At 43.4% G+C, this 18,725-nt stretch overlaps 1 protein-coding gene across 1 annotated transcript in view; it reads right to left on the bottom strand.

Moving 5' to 3' along the window:
* cdk19 (cyclin dependent kinase 19) overlaps positions 1-18,725 on the bottom strand; it is a 150,783-nt gene that overhangs the window by 121,945 nt on the left and 10,113 nt on the right. Inside the window, exon 2 of the mRNA XM_078400264.1 lies at positions 1,892-1,967. Within this exon, the coding sequence (XP_078256390.1) occupies positions 1,892-1,967 (76 nt within the window). The remainder of the gene's footprint in view (positions 1-1,891; positions 1,968-18,725) is intronic.

Raw genomic sequence — 18,725 nt, forward strand, 5'->3', positions numbered from 1 at the left:
TCATCTTACATCAACCAGAAATTTATCAGAGACCTAATTCTCAACTGAACAAAATCACTTGGATAACAAGCCAGAACTCCCATTATGCATTGAGTCTAAAGTATAATCAGAGAATATCTAGTCTTTGGTTACCAGCACTAATCGGCTGAAGATATTACTGCTCAAGAGTTGTGCTCAACAGTCAAGAATGTTTAATTATCAAATGTACCAACAACAGAACAATGTAATCTTTACTTGCTCCAGCTTAACAGGGCCATTAATACAATAACATACAAATAAATATACAACAAATAATAGTTCTATAAATTAATAATCAGTAATACTAGGTAACCATAATAGTGCAGAACCGAAGTCCATAATGCAACTTCAACAAAGTCCGTAGAAGATCACAGTTGCTGAGGTTAGTGTTGTGCAGTGTTCAAGACATTAGACAATCAGTGCATGAGTAGGCCATTCGGCCCTTCGAGCCAGCACCACCATTCACTGTGGTCATGGCTGATCATCCACAATCAGTACCCCGTTCCTGCCTTCTCCCCATATCCCTTGACTCCGCTATCTTCAAGAGCTCTATCTAACTCTCTCTTGAAAGCATCCAGAGAATTGGCCTCCACTGCCTTCTGAGGCAGAGAATTCCACCTGATAGACCCTGATGGGTGCTGTGAAGAAGTTGTTCTTGAACATGGGAGGTCACCGATTGTCAGGCTCCTGTACCTTTTTCCCATCGGTAGTACAAAATAGCGTGGTCAGGGTGTGTGGGACCTTTGAAGATATTGACTACCTTTTTGAGGCAGCAATCCTGTAGATTCCTACGATGGTGGGGAGGTCAGGACCCGTGACGGGCCGAGACATGTCCACCACTCTGTGCAGCCTCCTTAATTCCTGGTCTTCTAGACATTTGGTCACGAAGATTTAAATGAAACCTAAATGTGCAGAAAATAAGCAAAACCGCCTGATAACCTCACATCTGATCAGCACTAGATCAGTTAAAACAAATTTCACCCAAAAAGTTTATTTCCTTTGACAAGACGGAACATGAAAGATGAATCCAAATCTATTCATACTAAATAGCATCATGTAATTATTTGAATCAATTATAGTATTTTCCTTTTTGTTTAAGCAATGAAAAATAACGTCTCAACTTTAAGCGAGCAAACGTTGAAGACAATGGCACTGAGTACCAGCTGCCACACACAACTGCAAACAGCACATAGAGAACATAATTAAATACAACTAATGCAAAAAGCATAGGCAACTCGTCCTATGCTCTCATGTCGGCATGTTTTCAAATAGTCCAGAGAAAATTGATGCTTGAAACATGTTTAAGTATAGCCTTTTGTTGAGCACCCAGTACATGCAAGGGAGAAAAGATGCAAATATATTCAAACATTTGCACTATGTTTGAACAAATATGCTATTTTACATATTTCTTCAGATTGTTTGAAAAGTCTTGTACGTGGACACTTAAAAATATGAGGACAATAAATATGCCTATGGGAATACATAAAATGCTGGAGTAACTCAGCGGGTCAGGCAGCATCTCTGGAGAACATGGATAGGTGACGTTTTACAGAGTGCTAGAGTAACTCAGTGGGTCAGGCAGCATCTCGGGAGAGAAGGAATGGGTGACGTTTCAAGTCGAGACCCTTCTTCACACTGATGTCAGGGGAGGGACAAAGATAAGATGTAGTCGGAAACAGGAAGACTGATGGGAGAACTGGGAAGGGGAGGTGATCGGGAGGGAAAGCAGGGACTATCTGAAGTTAGAAGTCAATGTTCATACTGCAGGGGTGTAAGCTACCCAAACAAAATATGAGGTGCAGTTCCTCCAATTTGCGCTGGGCCTCACTCACTCTGACAATGCCTCTGGGAATAACCGTTCCTGTGCACATACCGCAATCTCTCTGCATGCAGACATGGAAATGCCAGTTCCTTCGATCTGTTTCAGAGCGTACTCCTTCTCCTCATTCCTGCCAAAGGAAATGAAAAAAAATCAAAATGGTAAAACTAAAGGGTGGATATTTTTTCTTATAATCATGACACAATAGTTACAAGCGAGATGATATTGCAAAACTAGGCCTTACTTGGAATCTTATCAATTAAACATTTAGAGTATTGGGTTCAGTTCTGGGCACCACGTTTAAGGATAGATGTTGTCAAGCTGGAAAGGGTTCAGAGAAGATTTAAGAGGATGTTGCTTGGACGAGAGGGTGCGAGCTAAAGGGAGAGGTTGAGCAGGATGTGTCTCTATTCCTTGGAGCGCAGGAGGATGAGGGGTGATCTTATGGAGGTGTATAAAATCATGAGAGGAATAAACCGTGCAGATGCACAGAGTCTCTTGCCCAGAGTAGGTTAATCAAGAGGACATGGGTTTAAGTTGAAGGGAAAAAGATTTAATGGGAATCTGAAGGGTATCTTTTGCACACAAAGGGTGGTGGGGGTATGGAACAAGCTGCCAGAGGAGGTCGCTGAGGCTGGGATTATCCCAACATTTAAGAAAGAGTTAGACAGGAACATGGATAGGACAGGTTTAGAGGGATATGGGCCAAACGCAGGCAGATGGGACTAGCGTAGCCGAGACATGTTGGCTGGTGTGGGCAAGTTGAGCCAAAGGGCCTGTTTCCATGCTGTATCACTCTATGACTATGCAGATAAAATAAAAAGCCAAACCCTGAAATAATGCAGAAAATATCTCTACGATTTAAAGTGTGTTGTATTAGGCATCAAACAAAGTAATTAATAAAATAATAAATGTGTTCACATTAATTGTGGTCATGGAAATTAAAGGGTCCAAGAAAATAAAAATTATAAAGGTAATGATTAGAGTCACATGAGAGATGTTTCCGATATTGAGGGAAAATAAAAAATAGCAAATGCCCTCACCACTACTTTTCAATCATTCCAGGACTGGGACATCATACAGCAGGAGTAATAGATTTTCACTGTGGCACCTCTGTTCAAAAAGAGATCTTCAGAACAGTCACTGGAATATCTTAAGTGGAAAGGAATGGCCGTGGCTAATTTTATCCTGAGTGGATAGCAGTAACGGGATCATTCCGAGTCAGCATGGATTTACGAAGGGGAAATCATGCTTGACAAATCTACTGGAATTTTTTGAGGATGTAACTAGGAAAATTGACAGGGGGGAGTCAGTGGATGTGGTGTACCTCGACTTTCAGAAAGCCTTCGACAAGGTCCCACATAGGAGATTAGTGGGTAAAATTAGGGCACATGGTATTGGGGGTAGGGTACTGACATGGATAGAAAATTGGTTGACAGACAGAAAGCAAAGAGTGGGGATAAATGGGTCCCTTTCAGAATGGCAGGCAGTGACCAGTGGGGTACCGCAAGGTTCGGTGCTGGTACCCCAGCTATTTACGATATACATTAATGACTTAGACGAAGGGATTAAAAGTACCATTAGCAAATTTGCAGATGATACTAAGCTGGGGGGTAGTGTGAATTGTGAGGAAGATGCAATAAGGCTGCAGGGTGACTTGGACAGGTTGTGTGAGTGGGCGGATACATGGCAGATGCAGTTTAATGTAGATAAGTGTGAGGTTATTCACTTTGGATGTAAGAATAGAAAGGCAGATTATTATCTGAATGGTGTCAAGTTAGGAGGAGGGGGAGTTCAACGAGATCTGGGTGTCCTAGTGCATCAGTCAATGAAAGGAAGCATGCAGGTACAGCAGGCAGTGAAGAAAGCCAATGGAATGTTGGCCTTCGTAACAAGAGGAGTTGAGTATAGGAGCAAAGAGGTCCTTCTACAGTTGTACCGGGCCCTGGTGAGACCGCACCTGGAGTACTGTGTGCAGTTTTGGTCTCCAAATTTGAGGAAGGATATTCTTGCTATGGAGGGCGTGCAGCGTAGGTTCACTAGGTTAATTCCCGGAATGGCGGGACTGTCGTATGTTGAAAGGCTGGAGCGATTGGGCTTGTATACACTGGAATTTAGAAGGATGAGGGGGGATCTTATTGAAACATATAAGATAATTAGGGGATTGGACACATTAGAGGCAGGAAACATGTTCCCAATATTGGGGGAGTCCAGAACAAGGGGCCATTTAGAACGGAGATGAGAAAGAACTTTTTCAGTCAGAGAGTGGTGAAGGTGTGGAATTCTCTGCCTCAGAAGGCAGTGGAGGCCAGTTCGTTGGATGCTTTCAAGAGAGAGCTGGATAGAGCTCTTAAGGATAGCGGAGTGAGGGGGTATGGGGAGAAGGCAGGAACGGGGTACTGATTGAGAGTGATCAGCCATGATCGCATTGAATGGCGGTGCTGGCTCGAAGGGCTGAATGGCCTACTCCTGCACCTATTGTCTATTGACTGCCATGATAGGAACACAGAGACCAACATCAGTTCAGTTTAGTTTATTGTCACCTATACCGAGGTACAGTGAAAAGCTTTTGTACGTGCTAACCAGTCATTACAATCGAGCCTTCACAATCGAGCCTTCACTGTGTGCAGATTCCTGATATGGGAATAACGTTTAGTGCAAGGTGAAGCCAGTAAAGTCCGATCAAAGATCAACATACGATGTCAGATGCATGTTCTTTGATGCTTACGTTAGGAAGTTGGGAATTGATGGCCAATTGAAAGCTGATAATCCGATATATCGGCGAGACCAAGCACAGGCTCAGCCATCCTTTCACTGAACATGTCCACTCAATCTGCCTAAACCTACATAATCTCCCGGTTGCTAAACACTTTAACTCCCCCTCCCATTCCCATACTGACCTTTCTGTCCTGGGCCTCCTCCACTGTCAGAGTGAGACCCAGAGCAAATTGGAGGAACAGCACCTTATGTTTCTCTTGGGCAGCTTGCACCCCAGCGGTATGAATATCAACTTCTCTAACTTCAAGTAACCCTTGCTTTCCCCCTCTCCATCCCTCCCCCATCCTAGTTCTCCGATCAGTCTTACTATTCCCTTGATTAACTTTCTATCGCTGTATGCTTTGTTGTCACCTTCCCCAGCTACCAATGATCTATTCTACATTTTCCTTGAGCTTCGTCCCCTTTGATGTCTCGTTTTCACACCCTACATTCTTTATCTCTGTGTCTCCCCCTCCCCTGACTCTCAGTCTGAATTAGGGTCTCGACCCAAAGCGTCACCCATTCCTTTTATCCAGAGATGCTGCCCGTCCCACTGAGTTACTCCAGCATTTTGTGTCTAGCGGCAATTGATGGCTTCTGTAATTAAAGATTTACATTGGAGAAGAACTCGCACAGTATAATTTTGTTCCATTTACAACGGGGTGATTAAATTGAGCCACTCACTGAATGGCAAGCAACAGCTTGATGTGCAGCGATCATAAAAGCCGTGAAGTGTACCCAGAATCCATGTTATTTAGAAAGCCGAGATAGAAACAAAAAGCTGAGATAGAAACAAAAAGCGTGTCAGCAGTATCTCTGGAGAAAAGGAATAGGTGAAGCTTTGGGTCAAGACCTTTCTTCAGACTTCAGTCAGGGGAAAGGGAAACGAGAGATATAGAAGGTGATGTAGAGTGATATAGAACAAATGAATAAAAGAAATGCAAAAAAGTAACAAAGATCAAGGAATTGGTCAATTGTTGGCTGTGGACTAAGTGCCAATGAGTTATACAAACAATGAAACTCAACAGGACAGTGAAATTAGCACATGACTAGGATGGGGGAGAGATGGAGAGGGGTTGCAAGGGTTAATTGAAGTTAGAGAAATCAATGATCATACCGCTGGGTTGTAAGCTGCCCAAGTGAAATATGAGGTGCTGTTCCTCCAATTTGCATTTGGCCTTCCTCTGACTCATTTAGAAACTTACAAGGTTAACGTAAATGAGGAATGGTGGGGAGGTGGGTAGAATTTGGAGATGTGCTTCTAAATTTTGTTTCTCTTATTTGTTTATATGGTAAATTTTATCGGGTAGTGAGTGTGGTTATATCTTCAAAAAGGTACTTGGATAAAATTGCTTAGTGGAGTGCAACTGGGGGGGGGGGGGGGGTAACTTACGGAAGAAAAAGCTTTTAACTTGTACAACAGCTGAAATAGCATCTGAAGTTCCTGAAGCTGACCAAAGTCTGTCCCATTCATCAATCACCTTTATCTTTGTGAACCCACATTAGCTACACAGTGATTTAAAAGCGTATAAAATCTTGGCTTCAATCAAATTTCCTCAAACTCAACTGCAACAAATCCGAAATCATCATCATTGGTCCAAAAACGCTCACCAAATCCACCCAAAACTTCATCCTCAATATTGATGGTCTCCCAGTATCCACCTCCCCTCACATCCGGAATCTTGGAATCATCTTTGATCAAACCCTCTCCTTCGACAAACACATCAAACACATCACCAAGACAGCCTTCTTCCACCTCAAAAACATCGCCCGTCTCCGTCCATCCCTCTCCTCCACAGCTGCAGAAACCCTCATCCACGCCTTCATCACCTCCCGTCTGGACTACTGCAACAGCCTCCTCTATGGCTCACCCTCAAAAATCATCAGTAAACTTCAATACATTCAAAACTCCGCTGCCCGTCTACTCACCAACTCCCCGATCCGTGACCATATCACCCCCGTCCTTTACAAGCTCCACTGGCTCCCCATCCCCCAGAGAATCCAGTACAAAATCCTCCTCATGACCTACAAAGCCCTCCATAACCTGGCCCCATCCTACCTGACTGACCTCCTCCACAGACACACTCCCACCTGCACCCTCCGCTCTGCTGCTGCCAACCTCCTGTCCCCCCCCATCCGGACCAAACTCAGATCCTGGGGGGACAGGGCTTTCTCCATCGCTGCTCCCACCCTCTGGAACTCACTACCCCAAACCGTCAGAGACTCCTCCTCACTCACCACATTCAAAACATCACTGCCTTCAACCACTGACCGTCACCTCACCTTCTGTCTCCTTTTTCTGTTCGTTTACTGATTTATCTATTTATTTTCTTCTCTATGTTCTAGTAATCCCTGTAAAGCGTCTTTGAGTGTTTGAAAAGCGCTATATAAATGTAATGCATTATTATTATTATTATTATAAACAAGGAACAAAGTGATGGAATAACTCAGGTCAGTCTGGAACTTGGATAGGTGATGTTTCAAGTCAGACTGAATCAGTCTGAAGAAGGATCCCGACCTGACATGCCATCGATCCATAGACAGAAAATGCTGGAGTAACTCAGCGGGACAGGCAGCATCTCTGGAGAGAAGGAATGGGTGACAGTTTCTTCTCTACAGAGATGCTGCCTGTCCCGCTGAGTTACTCCAGCTTTTTCTGTCTATCTTCGGTTTAAACCAGCATCTGCAGTTCCTTCTTACACATGTCACCTACCCATGTTCTCTAGGGATGCTGCCGGTGAATTACTCCAGCACTTTGTGTTTTTCCTACTGTGAGTTTAAACTTCTTTTGAACCGTTCCTGAGTTCATTCTCTTTAATTCTGCAACACCCTCAAGTCATGTAGCACTCCTTTAGCACTGAATTGCTTCACATCTGATCTTGTGTTTTCCTGCAGCCGAGATACTCAAGATCCTATGTTCTGAAATTCCAACGATGATTTTTATTTGATTACTCGCTCTTTAATGCTAATCAATTTTTCGGTTCTTCTTTGACAATCAATTTTACTCGAATGAAGCTCGAACAATATTTCTTGGAATGTTTTACCACAGTCCAGCCACTGCCTCACAGCTCCAAAGACTCGGTTCAATCATGACTTCAGGTGCTCTGTCTGTGGATTTTACAGAATACAGAGCCTTTATTTGTCATTCGGTACCGAATTTGCACGTTCTCATAGGTTTCCTCCAGTTTCCACACTGCCTCACAGCTCCGGTTTCCTCTCACATGTTCAGATTGGTAGATCAATTAGCCGCTGCACGTAGCTCCTTGTGTGTAGGTCACAGAAAACTTGGGGGAAGTTGATCAGAAAATGGGGAGAATTAAAAATAAATTGAATTAATGTTCAGTTCAGTTTAGTGTCATGTGTACAGTGACAAGCTTTTGTTGTGTGCTATCCAGTCAGCGGAAAGACAATGCATGAATAACGTTTAGTGGAAGGTAAAGCCAAAGTCCGATCAAGGATAGTCCGAGGGTGACTGATAGTCTGCATGGACTTGATGGGCCGAAGGGCTTACTTCTTCATGTTATAAGAGCAGAATTCAGCCATTCGGCCCATCGTCTACTCTAGTGGAAACATCCTCTCCACATCTACTCTATCCAGGCCTTTCACTATTTGGTAAGTTTCAATGAGGTACCCCCACATCCTTCTAAACTCCAACGAGTACAGGCCCAGTGCCAACAAATGCTCATCGTATGCTAACCCAATCATTCCTGGGATCATTCTCTTAAACCTCCTCTGGATCCTCCCCAACACCAGCACATCCTTCCTCAAATATGGGGCCCAAAACTACTCACAATACTCTAAATGCGGTCTGACGAGTGCCTTATGAAGCCCCAGCATTACTTCACTTCTGTGAGGTATGTATCAGTAGGAACGTCTCACACTATTCTGAGCAAGAGCGCATGGGCTCGTTCTGCTTCATCTTCCCTTACAGAACAAATGGAAGGGCTTTTAATATTTCAGTTATAAACTTGCATTACTATTCAAGATGAGATGAAGGCTTCATTACAGCTGTAAACCTATTTTCTTGCAACAAAGGACTTAATTTGTCAGATCAATCAATCACCTCTCAGAAGCTAGTCAAGAAGTGGTACCAAAAAAAGCAATCCAACAACTCACGTTGTTATTGAATGATAAAGGCAGGAGTGGGGGATGGGTAAACAAATGGAGAAAATAGCTTCTGATCATGGAAACTCCAGGCATTGTTAGGAATATTTGCACATTTCAAATGCCTTCACCTTCTGGCAGATATAATTTAAAAATATCAAGCGTGCAACGTTCTGCTGTGCTTCCTACTTCTGCCCTGAAACAATTGGGTCACAATATTAAATACTGAGCAAGAAAATGAACAAGTCAAGTCAAGTCAAGTCAATTTTATTTGTATAGCACATTTAAAAACAACCCACGTTGACCAAAGTGCTGTACATCTGATTAGGTTCCAATGGAAAAAAAACAAAAAACATACAGTAGCACGCAAACAGTTCACAGCGCCTCCTCAATGAGCCTCAAACGCTAGGGAGTAGAAATAGATTTTGAGCCTGGACTTAAAGGAGTCGATGGAGGGGGCAGTTCTGATGGGGAGAGGGATGCTGTTCCACAGTCTAGGAGCTGCAACCGCAAAAGCGCGGTCACCCCTGAGCTTAAGCATTCACTCATTCATTATGAAGTGCATTTGCAACACCACATCTCCTTCACACAATTGAGAGAGACCTCCCTTGAGACTAGCAAAAATATAATCATGCCAAATGACTGCAGTAAATCAGCCCAGCAAAATGGCTGCCCACAGAGAGGCTTTGTGTCCTTCACAGTCAAAGGATCGCATCAATACTGCAGGACACAACCAAGCCACTGAGTATAATTAAGTTAATTTTGGTGTTTATCCTCCACACCTGCCTGAATCCTAAACCCACGAGCTTGTTGATTCATTCTTTTAATTACTAATTTAACGTTCTTAAATGATGCAATAGTCTCCGTTTCAATTCAAACTGGGCAACTCTTTCCACGATCTCATAACCATTTGTGTTCCATCCCCAAGTCAGTTTCAAATCATTTCGGTTTATATATAGAAACAAGGAGACGTAAATACTGGTTTACAAAAAAGGCACAAAGTGCTGGAGTAATTCAGCAGGTCAGGCAGCACCCATGGAGAATATGGACATGTGATTTTTCATTTTGGGATTGAAGAAGGCTGGAGTCGCCTATCTATGTTCCCCAGAGAGGCTGCCTGACCCATTGAGTTACTCCAGCACCTTGCGTCTTTTTTTATGTTTCAGTTCATCTGGTTTGGTAAATTGGCAAACAAAGCATGGCAGGCAAAACTGTAATGGAATAACGGGAGGCTTGTATGATGAAAAAGTTTCAACTAGCTCCAGGTATATCTGCCATGAGGGAAAAGGGCAACCTGGATGTCCAGAAAGATGGAGAATATGGAGATGGAGAGGCCAAAGTCAGCATGGCTTTATGAAGGAGAGGTCTTGCTTGACAAACTTGCTGGGATTCCTAGAAGAAGTAAATATCAGGACAAAGGAGAGTCAGATGTTGTTTACTTAGATTTTCAGAAAGCCTTTGATAAGGTGCCACACGTGAGGCTGCTAAGGGAGATGAGAGCCCATGATATCAAAGGGCAGATACTAGCATGGATAGGAGATTGGCTGGATGACAAAAGACAAAGAGTGGCAATAAAGGGGGCTTTTTCTGGTTTGCTGCCAGTGACTAGCGGAGTTCCGCAAGAGTCGGTGCTGGGGCCGCTACTCTTCACGTTGCATATTAATGATTTAGATGAGGGGATTGGGGGCTTTGTGGCCAAGTTTGCGGATGATACGAAAATAGGTGGTATGGCAGGTTGTGTAGAAAAAGCAGGGACTCTGCAGAAGAACTTGGACAGGTTGGGAGAGTGGGCAGAGAAAGGGTAGATGGAATATAGTGTAGCAAAGTGTGGAGTCATGCATTTTGACAGTAGGAATAAAGGCGTAGACTATTTTCTAAATGGGGAGAGAATCCAAAAATTGGAGGTGCAAAGGGATTTGGTAGTGCTGGTGCAGGATTCCTAAAAGGTTCATCTGCAAGTTGAATCGGTAGTAAAGAAAGCAAACTCATTGCTAGCATTTAGTTCAAGAGGGCTGGCATACAAAATCAGGGATGTAGTGCTGAGGCTCTATAAGGCACTGGTCAGGCGGCATTTGGAATATTGTGAGCAATTTTGGGCACCGTATCTGAGGAAGGATGTGCTAGCTCTTGAGATGGTCCAGAGGAGGTTTACAAGAATGATCTCAGGAATTAGTAGGTTAACCTATGATGCGCGTTTGTCAGCACTGGGCCTGTACTCACTGGTGTTTAGAATGAGGAGGGACCTCATTGAAACATACAGAATAGTGAAAGGCTTGGATAGAGTGGATGTGGAGAGGATGTTTCCACTAGTGGGAGAGTATAGCACTAGAGGTCAGAGCCTCAGAATTAAAGGATGTTCTTATGGAAAGGAGATGAGGAGAATTTTCTTTATTCAGAGGGTGATGAATCTGTGGAATTCTTTGCCACAGAAGGCTTTGGAAGCCGTCAGTAGATATTTTTAAGGCAATGATAGATTTTTGATTAGTACAGGTGTCAGAGGTCATGGGGTGAAGGCAGGAGAATGGGGTTAAGAGGGAGAGATAGATCAGCCATGATTGAATGGCGGAATAGACTTGATGGGCCGAATGGCCTAATTCTACTCCTATTCCTTCTGGCCTTATGATCAGGAACAAGGGATCACAGTTTAAATGTTCGACATTTAGTTCAGAGATAAAATCACAGGAATCTAGACTTCATTTACAAGTCATCATCAGAAGAAAAAGACAATTTGAGATTATCTTGGATATTTAGATGAGGAATAGATTGAGAAAACATAGAAACATAGAAAATAGGTGCAGGAGTAGGCCATTCGGCCCTTCGAGCCTGCACCACCATTCAATATGATCATGGCTGATCATCCAACTCAGTATCCTGTACCTGCCTTCTCTCCATACCACCTGATCCCTTTAGCCACATGGGCCACATCTAACTCCCTCTTAAATATAGCCAATGAACTGGCCTCAACTACCTTCTGTGCCAGAGAATTCCACAGACTCTCCACTATATTCAAAAATATAAAGTTAAAAAATATTAGTCAAGTCAAGTCAAGTCAAATTTATTTGTCACATACACATACTCGATGTGCAGTGAAATGAAAGTGGCAATGCCTGCGGGTTGTGCACAAAAATAATTACAGTTACAGCAATTTGCTTGCCTGATATTTAAATATTAACACTGGGATATTGTTTTATTGTAAATGCATAATTTGCACTCCATCTACCTCAATAGTCAAATTACTGATAAGATGTATATCTCACTGTGTAACACAAGTATTCAATTCCAACTACTTGTACATAATTCTATTTCCTCCTGTCCATGTTTATCCAAAATACTACAGAAAAGCAGTTTGAGCTCAATAAATTGGACTTTTCTGAGACATCCCAGTGTGGTTTCCAGATCGCACATCAACAGTAATATCCAATGAAATCCAAATACCCTCTCAAATCTATTGTTACTTTGCAATAAAATCACTCATGGCACAAATCGGAACAATTTTCTGGTGCATTACCCAGATTCTGTGCATAATCCAGATGTAATCTCTCACAACTACAGTACGTTTACAGTACATTTAGACAGGTACATGGATAGAAAAGACTGAGAGGTGTATGGGCCAAACACAGGCAGGTGGGATTAGCGTAGATATGCATCTTGGTTGACATGGACAACTTGGGCCAAATGGCCTGTTTCCATACTGTACGACTAACTCTCTTACAGCCTCATTACATAGGATTACAGGTTACAGCACACAAGGCCATCAGGCCCATGATGCTTCTCATCCATCTCTCTACCAAAGCAATTCCTGGCCTCCTTCTTCTTGCAAAACTGGTGTGCCTTATTCAACCTGTACTGTCTAGAGGTAAAAGAGCCATTAGGAGGCAGTGATCACAACATGATAAGTTTTACTCTGCAAATGGAAAGGCAGAAGGGAAAATCGGAAGTGTCAGTATTACAGTATAGCAAAGGGGATTACAGAGGCATGAGGCGGGAGCTGGCCAAAATTGACTGGAAGGAGGCCCTAGCAGGGAAGACGGTAGAACAGCAATGGCATGTATTCCTGGAAATAATGCAGAGGTTGCAGGATCAATTTATCCCAAAGAGGCGGAAAGACTCTAAGGGGAGTAAGAGACACCTGTGGCTGACAAGGGAAGTCAAGGACAGCATAAAAATTAAGGAGAGGAAGTATAACATAGCAAAGAAGAGTGGGAAGACAGAGGATTGGGACTCTTTTAAAGAGCAACAAAAGTTAACTAAAAAGGCAATACGGGGAGAAAAGATGAGGTACGAGGGTAAACTAGCCAATAATATAAAGGAGGATAGCAAAAGTTTTTTTAGGTACGTGAAGAGGAAAAAAATAGTCAAGGCAAATGTGGGTCCCTTGAAGACAGAAGCAGGGGAATTTATTATGGGGAACAAAGAAATGGCAGACGAGTTAAACCGTTACTTTGGATCTGTCTTCACTGAGGAAGATACACACAATCTCCCAAATGTTCCAGGAGAACCTAGGGTGATGGAGGAACTGAAGGAAATCCACATTAGGCAGGAAATGGTTTTGGGTAGACTGATGGGAGTGAAGGCTGATAAATCCCCAGGGCCTGATGGTCTGCATCCCAGGGTACTTAAGGAGGTGGCTCTAGAAATAGTGGAAGCATTGGAGATCATTTTTCAATGTTCTATAGATTCAGGATCAGTTCCTGTGGATTGGAGGATAGCAAATGTTATCCCACTTTTTAAGAAAGGAGGGAGAGAGAAAACGGGTAATTATAGACCAGTTAGTCTGACATCAGTGGTGGGGAAGATGCTGGAGTCAATTATAAAAGACGAAATTGCTGAGCATTTGGATAGCAGTAACAGGATCATTCCGAGTCAGCATGGATTTACGAAGGGGAAATCATGCTTGACAAATCTACTGGAATTTTTTGAGGATGTAACTAGGAAAATTGACAGGGGAGTCAGTGGATGTGGTGTACCTCGACTTTCAGAAAGCCTTCGACAAGGTCCCACATAGGAGATTAGTGGGCAAAATTAGAGCACATGGTATTGGGGGTAGGGTACTGACATGGATAGAAAATTGGTTGACAGACAGAAAGCAAAGAGTGGGGATAAATGGGTCCCTTTCGGAATGGCAGGCAGTGACCAGTGGGGTACCGCAAGGTTCGGTGCTGGGACCCCAGCTATTTACGATATACATTAATGACTTAGATGAAGGGATTAAAAGTACCATTAGCAAATTTGCAGATGATACTAAGCTGGGGGGTAGTGTGAATTGTGAGGAAGATGCAATAAGGCTGCAGGGTGACTTGGACAGGTTGTGTGAGTGGGCGGATACATGGCAGATGCAGTTTAATGTAGATAAGTGTGAGGTTATTCACTTTGGAAGTAAGAATAGAAAGGCAGATTATTATCTGAATGGTGTCAAGTTAGGAAGAGGGGATGTTCAACGAGATCTGGGTGTCCTAGTGCATCAGTCACTGAAAGGAAGCATGCAGGTACAGCAGGCAGTGAAGAAAGCCAATGGGATGTTGGCCTTCGTAACAAGAGGAGTTGAGTATAGGAGCAAAGAGGTCCTTCTACAGTTGTACCGGGCCCTGGTGAGACCGCACCTGGAATACTGTGTGCAGTTTTGGTCTCCAAATTTGAGGAAGGATATTCTTGCTATTGAGGGCGTGCAGCGTAGTTCACTAGGTTGATTCCCGGAATGGCGGGACTGTCGAATGTTGAAAGGCTGGAGCAATTAGGCTTGTGTACACTGGAATTTAGAAGGATGAGGGGGGATCTTATTGAAACATATAAGATAATTAGGGGATTGGACACATTAGAGGCAGGAAACATGTTCCCAATGTTGGGGGAGTCCAGAACAAGGGGCCACAGTTTAACAATAAGGGGTAGGCCATTTAGAACGGAGATGAGGAAGAACTTTTTCAGTCAGAGAGTGGTGAAGGTGTGGAATTCTCTGCCTCTGAAGGCAGTGGAGGCCAGTTCGGTGGATGCTTTCAAGAGAGAGCTGGATAGAGCTCTTAAGGATAGCGGAGTAAGGGGGTATGGGGAGAAGGCAGGAATGGGGTACTGATTGAGAGTGATCAGCCATGATCGCATTGAATGGCGGTGCTGGCTCGAAGGGATGAATGGTCTACTCCTGCACCTATTGTCTATTGACCTCCTTACTCCTCTACTGTCGCTATATCGCCCGTAATATGTCACTATCCTCTTCACATTTTCAAAATTGCCATGTTTAATATCATCTGCAAATTTAAATCATTAATGCAAATCAAAAAGGTCTGACATCAATGGCAATCTCTGCAAGAACACAATGGACTACCTGCAATGACAACCGTGGTAGAGTTGATGCCTTACAGCGCCAGAGACCCGAGTTCGATCCCGACTACGGGTGCCTTCTGTACGGAGTTTGTACATTCTCCCTGTGACCCCGTGGGCTTTTTCCGGGAGCTCCGGTTTCCTCCCACACTCCAATGACGTACAGGTTTGTAGATTAATTGGCTTTGGTAAAATTGTAAATTTTCCCTAATGTGTGTAGGATAGTGTGAATGTATGGGGATCGCTGGTCGGCACGGACTCAATGGGCCAAAAGGGCTGTTTCTACGCTGTATCTCTAAACAAAAAAAACACCTTCCTCCTGTCTAAAGAAACAACCATTCACCATGACCATCTGTTGTCTCCCAAGACCAACTTTGCAACCATATTCTTTTAATGTCACGTGCTTCAACTGTGCTGAGAAGCTTTAATCATTATTTCTCTAAATTGCCAAATCTATGTAAACAAATCTCAAGTAGAAATAATAATAAATGTACACATTGTCTTTTACATTAATAATGGGCAATGAACAAAATTGGGCAAAGAAGAGTCAAGAATGTTTAATTGTTATGCGTTGCCATAAAGGAACAATGTAATTCTTACTTGCTGCAGGTCCAGCTACTTGCAACGTGGTGCGCTGACAACAACCTGGTCCTTAACACCAAGAAGACCAAGGAGCTCATTGTGGACTACAGAAGGACTAGGGGTGGTACGCACACCCCCATCCATATTAACGGGACGGAGGTGAAGCGTGTTTCCAGTTTCAGGTTCTTGGGTGTCAACATTTCTGATGACCTCTCTTGGACCCACAATACTTCAACACTGATCAAGAAGGCTCACCAGCGTCTCTTCTTCCTGAGGAGACTAAAGAAGGTCCATCTGTCTCCTCAGATTCTGGTGAACTTCTACCGCTGCACTATCGAGAGCATCCTTACTAACTGTATCACAGTATGGTAAGGCAACTGCTCTGTCTCCGACCGGAAAGCACTGCAGAGGGTGGTGAAAACTGCCCAACGCATCACCGGTTCCTCTCCCCTCCATTGAGTCTATCCAGAGTAGGCGATGTCTGCGAAGGGCGCGCTGCATCGTCAAGGACAGCTCTCACCCCAACCACAGATTGTTTACCCTCCTCCCATCTGGGAGGCGCTACAGGTCTCTCCGTTCCCGGACCTGCAGGTTCAGGAACAGCTTCTTTCCTGCGGTCGTTACCTTACTTAACTCTGCGCTTCGGTGATTGCTGCCACCCTCCACCCCCCCCCCCCCCCCCACCGGGCACTCCTCCCATCAGTGACTGATCTCACCCACCGGAATTTCCACTACCGCTACTGAATTACTGTATATATTATATGTTTTACTATTCCATAGCATGCACTCTGGTTAAGATGCTAACTGCATTTCATTGTCTCTGTACTTGTACACTGCACAATGACAATAACGTTTGTATTGTATTGTATTTACAGGCCCATTAATGTAATAACGTACAAATAAATACCCAATAATCAAAAATACAATAAACGAATAATCATTAATATTAGGTAACCAGTCAATGATAGTGCAAAACTGAAGTGTGCAGTGCAACCAAAATAAAGTCCACAGTAGATCATAGTTGCTGAGGTAGGGTTGTGTTGTGCTATGTTCAAGAGCTTGATGGTTGCTGGAAAGAAGCTGTTCCTGAACTTGATGGTCAGAGTTTTCAGGATCCTGTACCTTCATTCAGCTGGTTATAGCAATGTCAGAGCATGGCCAGGGAGGTGTGTGTCTTTGATTATAATTGTTGCCTTTTTGATGCAGCACCTCCCGTAGGTCTCCTTCGTTCCTGGGCGTTGGAGTTGCCGAACCAGGCCACGATGTAATCAGTTAGTATGCTCTCTACTGCAGACCTGTACAGGTTTGAGAGTATTTGACCACATTCCAAATCTCCTTCATCTTCTAAGTAGCAACTTTAATAAGCTTTCTTTGTGATTGCATCGAAGTGCTGGGCCAAGGGCAGATCTTCAGGGATATGCACGCTCAAGAACTTATGTTTATGCACACTGGACACACATCGCATGTTGGGATAACATTCCAGTTTCCAATGTCCACTATGGGGTAGAGGTGCAGACCTCCCAACATTTGAATTTACAAATTCAGAATTTTGATGTCCAAAATTCAGAATTTTACATCAAAATTCATAATAGGGTGCGTAATGCAACTTTTCAGCTAAAAAAAAGTATGCACGCCAAATGCACGTACGCGTTGCGCTACATTCACGTGTGAAAAACGACTATTATTTCCAACAGTCTGTAGTTCTTGGACTTCATGTACAATGTCAGGCCTGGGGAGAAGGCAGGAACGGGGTACTGATTGAGAATGATCAGCCATGATCACATTGAATGGTGGTGCTGGCTCGAAGGGCCGAATGGCCTCCTCCTGCACCTATTGTCTATTGTCTATCATGAGTATGTTCTACTATTATAGAAAGGTTATTGAACAGAAATACTTTTGTTTTGTTTTTGCTATTTTGCTTTTTCCTTACACATCCCAATTCTCTTGGTGTTGAATAAAAGGTAAAAGGACAATGGTCATAAAATGTATGACTAAGTTATGAAGAAAGAGTTTCATTTAAAAAACTGCACATACCTAATTTAATTGAAGACATACTTGCTTCAGTGGTCTTCATCAGCAAATCACAATGGTCCATGTGCCATCCGCCCTACTCCCCCCCGTCCCCTTACTCCCTCCACCCCTCCCCCCTACTCCAGAGGCGAGGCATGTGTTTTGCAGAAAAATGTGAGGCGAAATCAGAATGGCGGAAATGAAATAAGAAAGCAGAAACGTTCCGCCAAATTCGGAAGGGTCGGAACTTATGGAAGGACCATTTGGAAACCTAATAGCAGAGGGGAAGATGGGCGAGGAGGAATGTCCAAGACCTACTGTAAACCACAGTAACAGCACATGTAATGGACCTGCTCTGCAATTGGGATACAGAATATCTAGGGACGGTGATGAAGCACGTTTGCAAGTTATGGTTCTGTGAGTACGAATTTGTCAGCTCCTTCACACGCTTGTGAGGCAGCTCTCTCAGTTTAGACACCGGGAACAAGTCAGCATGCTTGTGAGGAAGATTTTGCAAGGCCAACTGAATTCAGCACCTGCAGTGATGCCAGATGGTCCCTCCTGTTTTATTCTTCCTCTGCTTTAACATGACATTTATGTAACTAAACACTTTGCTCGATAATTTCATGGGGAATTAAGAGTCCATCATGTTGCATGGTCAGGAGCCATGTTTAGTCCATACAAGAGGAACAGCAATACCATCCTCTGAAGGAGGTGGCTTTTCTAACGTTTTAAATATTCCAGATTAAAACATGAAATCAATCAGAACTCCACAAAAACAGTGAAGGGTTTTGAACCCATCCCAGGTTGGTTTCAAGATTCCTGATTTGTTAACATAACCTCTGTGCTGCCATATATTTATCAATAGCAGCTCCAAGCCCACACCCCCAGTCAAGAGATGAAAACAGACGGGGATGCCACCACTACCAGTTTCCTTGCAAGTTACCCAACCACGACACTTGAAAGCATGCCACTCATTGTTCCTTCACTGCAGCCTGCTCAGCAGCCTAATTCCCTACTTTGTGTACCTCTTTGGATAAAGAGAAAGATATTAAAGATGGAGTTCAAATTAAGAATATACCACAAAAAAATTGAAACACTGGATTTAGCACCTTTACAAGAT

The sequence above is a fragment of the Rhinoraja longicauda genome, chromosome 5 (assembly GCF_053455715.1).
Source record: "Rhinoraja longicauda isolate Sanriku21f chromosome 5, sRhiLon1.1, whole genome shotgun sequence".
Lineage (NCBI taxonomy): Eukaryota > Metazoa > Chordata > Chondrichthyes > Rajiformes > Arhynchobatidae > Rhinoraja > Rhinoraja longicauda.